The 10,692-nt window shown below is 48.3% G+C and overlaps 2 protein-coding genes across 3 annotated transcripts in view; both read right to left on the bottom strand.

The window, feature by feature from the left end:
- CRYBA2 (crystallin beta A2) overlaps positions 1-710 on the bottom strand; it is an 18,870-nt gene extending 18,160 nt beyond the window's left edge. Inside the window, exon 1 of the mRNA XM_006168649.3 lies at positions 632-710. The gene's annotated coding sequence lies outside the window, so the exon portion shown is untranslated. The remainder of the gene's footprint in view (positions 1-631) is intronic.
- Positions 711-1,018: 308 nt separating this feature from the next.
- The window catches only part of CFAP65 (cilia and flagella associated protein 65), a 51,614-nt gene continuing 41,940 nt past the window's right edge, over positions 1,019-10,692 (bottom strand). For both annotated transcript variants that reach the window (XM_006168647.1, XM_006168648.1), the window contains exons 28-33: positions 7,005-7,049; positions 6,583-6,785; positions 6,001-6,129; positions 2,383-2,937; positions 1,265-1,402; positions 1,019-1,143 (exon numbers count right to left, since the gene is read on the bottom strand). In XM_006168647.1, coding sequence (XP_006168709.1) covers positions 1,125-1,143; positions 1,265-1,402; positions 2,383-2,937; positions 6,001-6,129; positions 6,583-6,785; positions 7,005-7,049 — 1,089 coding nt within the window. In that variant the 3' untranslated portion in view covers positions 1,019-1,124. The remainder of the gene's footprint in view (positions 1,144-1,264; positions 1,403-2,382; positions 2,938-6,000; positions 6,130-6,582; positions 6,786-7,004; positions 7,050-10,692) is intronic.

Genomic DNA, 10,692 nt, shown 5'->3' with positions numbered 1-10,692 from the left:
GGTGCGCGCCCGGCCCGCCCCTCCCTTCCTGGCCACCCCTCCCTTCCTGGCCGCCCTCCACCCGGCTTTTCTGGCCCCTCCGCCCTGCCAGGCCCTGCTTGGCTTCGTCCCCAGCCCACGCCCCGGAGCTTGTGCCGGAGCCCCAGCTAGACGCGCTCTTATACTGCCTGTCCAGTCCCCGCCCCTACACACACACACACACACACACACACTCACTCACTCACACCTGTCCGGGTGCCCGTTTGCTCGGGGCAAATATTGACTCATGGAGGCGGAGCACCACCCTCCCCCCCCAGCCCAGGCTCTAAGACAGGAGCTTCTCCGAGGCCTTGGCAGTAGGGGTGAAGGGGAGGGGTGCTGGGGACCTGGGCGCCTCTGGAACAACACCAGATGTCACTTTTCCACCCACCCGCGGGGAGGAGATGTGGGGGGAGGGGCGAGGAGCAGAGGATGGAGCCTGCCCGGCTGGGCTCAGGGGGAACGGAGAGATGGGACTTCTGGGGAAGGTGGACATCCTAGTCTGGGAATTGATTCTCTAAGTGGGAGTCGCTTAGTAGGGTCTGTGGCCCGCTGTCTACCGGAGACCTAGGACCGTGCTACGGCGCCTAGTTCCTGGCCCTCTGGGACGTACCTCAGTTCCCCTTCTTTCCAATCTCATAGCGGCGTTCCGGAGCCCGGAAACGCTCAAAGTCTGGCTCTGGGTGAGATGCGTCGCGGAAAAGGGAGCAGCGGTCGCGCCGCCCCGTGGCCACCTGCTTGGCTGACCAGACTTAGAGCTCGGCGCCTGTCCAGGCTACTTTGGGGCAAAGGCTAGTCAGGCTCCACCCTAAGCGCCCTCCGCTGGCCAGACAGGTCCTGCGCCCAGCTGCGGGGTGGAGGGGAAAGGCGCACCTGCCAGCCTCGAAGTCCCTTCTCTGGAGGTCTACGAGGCACCTTGGTCTACCCCGACCATCCCTCTCAGAGCGCGCGTGGGGAAATAAAGACAAGCTTGGCAAAGGAAAAACGCTTTACTGGCGGGGCAGTGGGGAAATGGGCGGCATGCTGGAGCGGCTGGGCATCGGCACCCAGGAGCTGGCAATAGGCGCGGTCGCGCGCTGGGCCTCGGTCTGCTGCGTCGGCAACAGCTAGCTGGGGCTCAGTATGCTGGAAGGCAGAAAACCCCAGGGAGGCGTGGGAGTCAGCCTTCCGGCCCAGCCTGCCCTCAGCGGCCGCCCTCGCACCCCTCCCGTGCCTTCCCCGCGGCCGCTGTCCAGGGCGCCCCCACCTGGGTATGGTGAGCGGCGGCAGGGCGATGACGCGCGGCCTTGAAGTGAGCACCACCTCCCCGCGGCTCGCCTCCACCAGGATGTTCCGGATCATGTTCTCCAGCAGCGCCTCCTGCAGGTTGGCAAAGGCCGAAAGCCTGCAAGCCGCGAAACAGGTGTGAGCGTCGGTGAGGATGCAGCCGGTGCGCGCTTTCCGGTCTCACCACCTTGGCGCAGTTCAGTGTGCGGAGTGCGCCTCGCAGATTCTGGTTTAGCTCCCCGACCCCACCTCTATGCTCTGGGGCATCCTTATTTCAATTTTTTTTTTTTTTGAGAGAGAGATTTTCGCTATAGGGCACGAGCGCTCGCCAGACAGACAGAGAGACAGAGAAACAGAAAGCGATAAATCCCCCCGGGGGGATGGTCACACCGCAATCCCTTCTCCTCCATTCTCCTCTTGGGATCTTGGGCACGCACACACATGTGCCCGGCATGAGTTTTAAGCCACCGGGTCTGGGATGGGAACGACAGTCAGCTACGTGGGAGTCCAGCGACACAGCCATTACGCTAACTGCTGGTTCCCCGTTATTTCAATTTTATATATGCTCAAAATGTGGCTAAAGTGTCAAATGTGCTGCTGGGAGAACGGCGGGATTCAACTGTGGGCAATGTAGCCGGTATCCCAGGGCCAGGTTTGGAGCAGGGCAGCGAGTGAGGAGAGAGTGCAGAGGCATGGGGTGGGACCGAGGGAATCCCAACAAGGACAGAAAATGTCCAGAAGACAGTGCAGGGAGCCAGAAAAGGTAGAACTTCTCTGACTCAAGAAACCCACTGAAGAGCCCCTGAAGATGATAACCACTCTCTGGTCAGTGGTGTGCTGGTAAATGTTTACTTATTTACTTATTTTGCTGGTAAATGTTAGCACAGGCTCTCAGGGGAAAATGAAAAAATTACGCTCAGCGTTGCCATTCTGCAAGTACTCCCACTGGGGCCCAAGCTGCCAGTGTGATGTCACTGACTGCATGGTGAGTTAGGCAGACCTACACACAGGTAAGGGGCGGCCTCTCAAGCCATTGCCTCCTAGGACCCTACTGCACACGGCCCCCTCTCTCAGCCTCACTTGGGCCTGGCTGCTCACCTTCCAATGGCTTCCTTCTCGTCCTGTTCTTGATCCTCTTTCACCAAGTCTTTCAGCCGCTGCTGCCACTGCCATTTCAGGGACTCCTGGGACCTGGACTGCACCAAGGGCTCACTCCTTATCCAGGTCGACTTCACTTCCTGCTCCTTTATATCCTCCTCCTCGAGCTCCTCCTTGCCAAACTCCTCATCATCTTCCGTTTCTCCTCCCTCTTCCTCCTCTTCTTCCAGCTCTTCCTCTTCGCCCTTCTCCTCCTCTTCGCCCTTCTCCTCTTCGTCCTCCTCCTCCTCTTCATCCTCCTCCTCCTCTTCACCCTTCTCCTCCTCCTCTCTCGGTTTCTTCTTCCCCAGCCTCAGCCTGTGCTCCTCTTGCTCCTTGCCTGTCTCCCCCTCCCCGCTGCTGGAGGATGGAGAGAGGATTGGCATGAAGTACAGGCTGCTCTTCTGGGCCATGAACCTGGCCGACTGCTCGTTCCAGAACTGGCAGAAATACGGCACCTGCTCCACCAGGCTTTGGTCCACGGCTTCATGGAAGTTCTTGTCTTCCAGAAGGCCCCTGGGGTGGGGAGGAGGAGAAGGCCCTGGCTGAGGGGCCTGGCAGACCCCTGGGGAGTTTTGGCTTCAGGGGTCCCCAAGGGCTGGCCTTGCCTACTGTTTTCACAAGTGGGTGTTGGATGGGGTAGGGGAGCTCTTGGTCAGTCGCTCCTTCCATCCATCCCTCTGCCAAGGAACGTAACTTTGGGCCCAATGGATTCTTAGAGGTGAACATGATATGGTGGAGATGAGCCAGCAGGCCAGAATTACACAGATGGAGGGGAAGGGGCCCTAGTGGAATAAACTGGCTCTGGACTTCATCTACTGGCCATAGGACAGGGCAGAACTTAGGGCCAGCCCCTGAGGATCCTTCTGTTAGAGCTGTACCATCCTGAAGGTGCAGGGGTGACAGGTGCCTGGGAAGACATCATACAGGAAGTTCTGTTTCTCAAGAAAGAAAGTACCTGAACTTCAGGGGTTTTGGTTGTATGAACTAGAGAAATGGGTGTATAAAAAACACTGAGAAAATAACCCCAAAAAATGAGAATAACATATGAGTAATACTAGATACCATTAAACGCCCAAACATCCAGATTATCAGTATTCCAGGTGAAGAAACTAAGAAGGGCATTGATAATATATTCCATGAAATCCTGGAAGAAAAATTTTCAAACCTAGAGAGGCACTCAAATATCCAGACTCAAGAAATACAAAGGACCCCACATAGAACTGACCCAAGAAGATCTTCCCCAAGGCACATTATAGTCAGATTGACCAAAACCACAGATGGAGACAAGATACTAAAATTGGCAAGAGAGAAACATCAAGTTACTCTCAAAGGGTATCCCATAAGGCTAACATCGGACCTCTCATTGGAAACAATGCAAGCAAGGAAAGAATGGGAAAATATATTCAAAGTATTAAGTGAAAAGCAGTTTCAACGAAGAATACTATACCTAACAAGATTATCTTTCTTATGGGGGAAAAAAAAAAACTCACAGAAACATTCTCAGATAAACAAAACCTGAAAGAACTTACCAACACCAGATAAATTCTCCAAGAAGTGCTGAAGAGAATGCTATTTCAGGAAAACTGAAGTCAGACACACAGAAATAAGAGTACAAGAAACAACCAAGAGAATGGCCAGTCTAATGGTAGGGTCAAGTCTGGAGTTGAATGTTAACTTCCAGAGTTTAAATGGAAAGATCAGACCACAGTAACACCACAAATTCAATAAAAGAAAGATTAATTTCATGAGTCTGAATTAGTGAAATAGGATTTTTTAAAAATTTTAGAGTAAAACATTACTGATTTTATTCAATGTTTTGATTTTCATATGTAAGGATTTTTGTCATCTCTTGAACTGGTTTTTTAAATAATTATTCATTTATTATTATTATTGTTCATATTATTTTTCACATGAGTTTTACCAGAGAAAGACAGAGAGAGGGAGAGTGAGAAAACAAGCTGCCAGGTCTGGGACTCAAACCATGGCCAGTCATGTGGGAATTCCAACACATTAACCACTATGCCACCTACTGGCCCTCTTGAACTGTTGATAGGTTCGTTTACCTACTATTTGAACTGAAGTCTAACCTTTTTCCTGGCGTTAAGTTTTAAGCAAATTTATCTTATCATTTTTGATTTTGATATATTAAAACTAAAACTTTTATTTGAAATTAAAAATGCATTAAAAAACACCTATTGGGACCAGCAGTTGGCATAATGGCTATGTTGCTGGACTCCCATGTAGTCGACTATGGTTTGAGTCCTGGACCCGGTGGCATAAACTCATGCCAGGTGGGTGTGTGTAAACTCATGCCAGTCAGGTGTGCGTGTGTGCCCAGGATCCGAAGAGGAGAATGGAGAAGGGATTGCGGTGTGGCCATCCCCCCTGGGGGGTGATTTCTTGCTTTCTGTCTGTCTTTCTGGCGACCACACACGTCCTATAGCAAAAACCTCTTCAACAAACAAACAAAAAACACCTATTAATACCTAATAATGACTGCAATAAGCTATATAGCTCCAGCGAGGTGCTACTATAGTATGTTCACTTTACTCACTGAGATTTATGCCTAAAGTCAGACATGCATTCATAAATATGTATATGTCAGCTGTGCTTGCTATCAAAAGTGTTTAAATTAATTAAGATCTTTAGTGAATCAATAAAATGTGAAAAAAAAAAGGTATGGAAAACAACTGTACATACCAGAGACAGTGTGGGAGAAGGGGGGAAGTTGGCAGAGGGTAGATCAGGTGAAGTAGGGAATCAGGGGAGGAAAAAAATGAAACATGTAAGAAACAAGAAATAGACATGTATTTGTTGATAACACATATGGCAATATCCTTCGTTGAGCCAATATACAATGTATACTGGATGGAAAAAATCTCATTTTGTATACTGTATTGATGTACAGTGAATGACTGTAAATAAATAGATAAATATATAAGATCAGGTGAAGTAGGGAATCAGGGGAGGAAAAAAATGAAACATGTAAGAAACAAGAAATAGACATGTATTTGTTGATAACACATATGGCAATATCCTTCGTTGAGCCAATATACAATGTATACTGGATGGAAAAAATCTCATTTTGTATACTGTATTGATGTACAGTGAATGACTGTAAATAAATAGATAAATATATATATGAAAAAATCTCATTTTGTATACTGTATTGATGTACAGTGAATGACTGTAAATAAATAGATAAATAAATATATTTTTTTTTCTTTCTCTTTTTTTTTTTTTTGAGAGGGTTTTGCTATAGGGTGCGTGTGCTTGCCAGAAAGACAGAGAGAGACAGAGAGACAGAAAGCGAGAAATCACCCCCCAGGAGGAATGGCCACGCTGCAATCCCTTCTCCTCCATTCTCCCCTCAGGATCTTGAGCATGCACCCCCATGCACCTGGAGTGAGTTTAAGGCACCGGGTCTGAGACTCGAACTACAGTCGACTACATGAGAGTCCAGCGATATAGCCATTACATCATCTGCTGGTCCCAATAAATATATTTTTCAAAATAACAGAAAATAAAAAAAGAAATAGGTGTTGGGGGGGGGAGGCCCAGGAAGTGGGCCGTTACCTGATGATGGTGGTGAGACAGTCCACTAGCAGCTCCTTCTCCCACCTGGAGTCGGGGGCTCTCCTGATCTTAGGGGATTCATCCTCAACAGCCTCCTCATCTCCAGGGACCTTCCTCTTTGGCAGCTCCCTGGAGCAGATCATGGCATTCTGAGTGGCCTGGGCAAGACACCATGGTGGGGGTGACAGCACCCACCATGACGGTAGTTCCCCAGTTGTGAGGACAAGGATGAGTCTGAGGCACCCCTGGCCTTAATCCAAATGTAGTGAACTGCATCCAGGGGACCAAGCCCGCCCCTCAGGGTCAGCGTAGGCCCTAGGGAGGATCTAGGTTGGAAAAGAAAGGAATGAGGACAGGTGAAGAGGCCTGAGTGATTCCCTAGGGAGCCCTGACAGCTTTGCCCCTTTCCTCATAAGGGTCTAAGCAGTACCAGGGGCATCCTGGGCCTGAGGGTGGCCCAGTTGGTCCCACCATCACTATACTTGCTCCAACCCCTCACCAAGGGTTGGACCTGGGCAGTTCTAGAGTGGAAGAGAAGACAGAGGGTGGAGGAAGGGGACCCCTGCCCCCCTGAGAGTTCACCGGTGCAAGAAGTGACAGGGAAACTCTGAGAAGAAGTTGGCAAGGAAGTAGTCAGTGGCGTGGGCTCGAGCAGTGAGGCCAAGGCCGAGCATGTCTGGCAGGGGCGGCTCTGGGCGTGGCCAGGTTTTCTCCTTCTTTGGGATCTGCAGGTTCCAGCTGGCGGGCCGCTTGGTAGACTGCTCATTCTTGATGGGGGGTAGTGTCTTTGAGAAGAAGGAGGCACAGATGACCACACTCCTATCACCACTGAGTCCAGGCTCTCCCGCTCCCCGCCAAGACCTTTCAGGCCAGATAGGTGCATGCTCCACACACTGGCACTTTGATCCCTCCCTTCTGGACCAGTGGCTAGCTGAAGTGTCCCCAGTAGCAGGCCAGGACCTTCCCAAGTTATCCCAAAAAAGGCCTGGGGTTTATGGCCTCACCTTGTACTTCCTCGTAGACTCACAAGCTGTGCAGTATGCTCTTTTCTGTGGAAGCAGAGAGATCCCTGCTTAAGATGCAAAGCATTCCCTACTTCCCACCCTCCACTGAGCCAGAGGGCCTGAACCAGTGCCAGGTCCTCTGCCCTCTTGGTTTTGCCCAACTCCCAGTAACACCCTCTTCTAGAACCTTCTCTAGCGAAGCGTAGCCTGGAGACAAGGACACTCTGGTTATTTCTGTGAGGAAAGAAAAGGCTACCCCGAGGGTGCCTGTCCTCATGCCTGGAGCTCTGTGGTTCTGCAAGACAAGGAAATGACCTCCCTCTTTAGGACTTAGTTCAGAAGCCCCTTCCCCCAGGCCCACAGAAGTGATTGGTATTCACAGTTGGGCCAGGGCCCTAGTGGGGAGCAGTGCCTCCCCCGCACCGAGGGTGCCTTGTGGTGGACACAGAGATTATGGAGGAACATGACTGCTAGTGTGGGGGGTTGTGAAATTGGGGAAGAGCCAAGGTAGAAGTTTTTTCTTTGTGTGTGTGTGTGTGTGTTTAAGGCTTTTGTCATAAGGTGTGTGTGTGTGCTCAACAGAGAGAGACAGAGTGAGAGAGTGTAAGAAATCACCACCCAGAGGAGATGGCCACATCGCAATCTCTCCTCCTCCATTCTCCTCTCAGGATCTTGGACATGCACACACACACACACCTGGCATGATTTTTCAAACTGTTGGATCTGTGACTTGAACTGTAGTTGACCATGTAGGAGTCCAGTGACTTAACCACCATGCCACCTGCTGATCCCTTGTCTCATGATTCTTTTCTATTCTTTTCTCTTTTTTTTTTTTTGAAGAAGTTTCTGCCCTATGGCACATACACTTGCCAGAAAGAGACACAGTGACAGTGAGAAAGAATGTGGGAAATCACCCCCGGAGGGGATGGCCACGCTACAATCCCTTCTCCTCCACTCTCCTCCTGGGATCTTGGGCATGCACGTACACGCGCCCAGTCTGATTTTTCAAGTCACTGGGACTCGAACCATGGTCAGCCACGTGGGAGTCCAGTGATGTAACCACTACACCATCTGCTGGCCCAGTGTCTTATGTTTATCAATCTCCTCCCACAAGTGCTATTGGCCTGTGTTTAGCGGACAACTACTGGTGGTCAAGCACTGTCCTAGGCACTTCACATATATTAAATCATTTCATCTTTTTATTATGAACTATTTTTTATTTAACTTTTTATTTATTATTATTCTTATTTTCCAGTTTGATCAGAGAGAGACAGAGAAAGCGAGAGAGAGGGTTGGGGACTTTCTAGTCCTTACACAAACACAATAAAATCACACAATAAAATATTTTTTTAAAGAATTATTTTATTTAATTTTACTTATTTATTTATTTTAATTTGGCCATAGAGGGACACAGTGAATGAGAGAGAGATGAGAGAGAGAGAGAGAGAGAGAGAAAGAGAAAGCAAGCCACCCGGTCTGGGACTTGAACAACAGTCGGCTATGTGGGAGTCCAGCACCCTTAACCACTACGCCACCAGCCAACCCCCATCTCATTTAACCTTCATCACAATGTGACAAAACAGATGTTTTACTAATAATAAAATATTATTAAATTAGTTTGTGATAGGGCATGTGTGCTCACTAGAGAGAGAGACAGAGAAAGAGAAAGTGAGAAAGCACTCCCACAGGCAAAGGCCACATTTTAATCTCTTCTCTGTTCTCCTCTCAGGATTTTGGGCACACATGGACACATTTATGTGCCTGACATGTTTTTCAAACTACCAGGTCCAGGACCAAACCACATAGTTGGCTATGTGAGATCAAGCTACCTTAATCACCATGCCACTGACTGGCCCTTTAAAATATTTTTAAACCTGTGACCAGCATATGGTATAACGGTTATGTTGCTAGAATCCCACATAGTCGACTACGGTTCAAGTCCTGGACAGAGCGGCTTAAATCTCATGCCGGGCACGTGTATGTATGGTGCCCAAACTCCTGAGAGGAGAATGGTGGAGAAAGGATTGCAGAGTGGTCATCCACCCTGAGGGGGTGATTCCTCGCTTACTGTCTCTCTGGTGAGTACATGCGCCCTATAACAAAAATCTCTCCCTTAAAAAAAAAAAAAAAAACTTTTTTTAAACTTTTCTTTTTAACCTTTTCATATAGAAAATTTCAAACGCATACAAAAGGGGAGAGATTACTATAAAAGGTCCTCCTTGCTCCTCCCTCAGCTTTAATAATTAGCAACTTACAGCCAGTCTTGTCTCATGTCTTCCTCTGAATTACTTTTTTTTTTTCTTTTGAGAGGTTTTTGCTATAGGGTGCATGCGCTCGCCAGACAGACAGAGAGAGACAGAAAGACAGAAAGCGAGAAATCACCCCCCAGGAGGGATGGCCATGCCACAATCCCTTCTCCTCCATTCTCCTCTCGGGATCTTGGGCACGCACGCACACACACCCGGCGTGAGTTTTAAGCCACCGGGTCCGGGATGCGAACCGCGGTTGACTACATGGGAATCCAGCGACATAGCCATTACGCTAACTGCTGGTCCCTGAATTACCTTTAAAAAAAATATTTCGTTCCATTTGTCAATGTTTTTCTTTTTATTTATTTATTTTTACATTTTTCCACATTTACTTTACATATCAAAAAATTTTTGCTCTTATCTATAGTTCTTCATAGGTAATAAACAACTTTCAGAATTTCAAAGTACTGAATTTTAAAGATAATGTTCAGAATATTTCTTATAATTTTGTATAATCTTGTTTGTAACTCTATAACAACGGAGACAGTATGGCTTTAAATATTTGAGAAAGCATTCACCTGTCAACTACTCGAATTGTTGAAAAGCAAACGCCCAGCACACAACTCACACATAAAACTTCTCAGTTCAGCCCTGCCTGCCAAGTGTTCTGTGATACACCATCTGCTAGCAAAGATCAGTCTCTTTTCCTTCCTTCAAAGTCTTTCTCAAGATAATCCTCTGGTGTGGTTGCTCTTTTGCAATCTACTGATTACAGTGCTGGGCTGGAATAGTCCGGGTTATTTTATGTCATAAATTCTATCATATATCTTCTCTAATCCTCTCTGCCAGGCAGAACTATTTATGGTGCCAGGGCATCTTTCTTTTTCTTTTTGGAGAGGTTTTTGCTATAGGGCGCGTGCGCTCGTCAGAAAGACAGAGACAGACAGAAAGCGAGAAATCACCTCCCTGGGGATGGCCATGCCTCAATCCCTTCTCCTCCATTCTCCTCTCGGGATCTTGGGCATGCACGCACACGCACCCAGCGTGAGTTCAAGCCACCGGGTCCAGGACTTGAACCATGGTCGACTACATGGGGTCCGGAGACATAGCCATTATGCCACCTGCTGGTCCCCAAACTGTTTTTCACTTAACGCTTTGAATATATTTTCCCATTTTTTCCTTGCTCACACTGTTTCTGATGAGAGGTCTGAGGTTAGCCTGATTAGATAAACTTTATGAGTAACCCGATGTTTCTCTCTTGCCAATTTTAGTATTTTGTCTTTGTAGATTTGGCCAGTCTGGCTATGATGAGCCTTGGAGAAGGTCTTCTTGGGTTGATTCTATTAGGGGTCCTTTGTATTTCTTGGGTCTGGATATTTGAATCTCTCTCTAGATTTGGAAAGTTTTCTTCCAAGATTTCATGGAATAGATTATCAATG

This window comes from Tupaia chinensis, unplaced genomic scaffold, assembly GCF_000334495.1.
Source record: "Tupaia chinensis unplaced genomic scaffold, TupChi_1.0 Scaffold145907_1, whole genome shotgun sequence".
In the NCBI taxonomy this organism is placed as follows: domain Eukaryota; kingdom Metazoa; phylum Chordata; class Mammalia; order Scandentia; family Tupaiidae; genus Tupaia; species Tupaia belangeri.
Note: the sequence above shows the minus strand (reverse complement) of the source record. Positions and strands in the feature narration are given on the sequence as shown.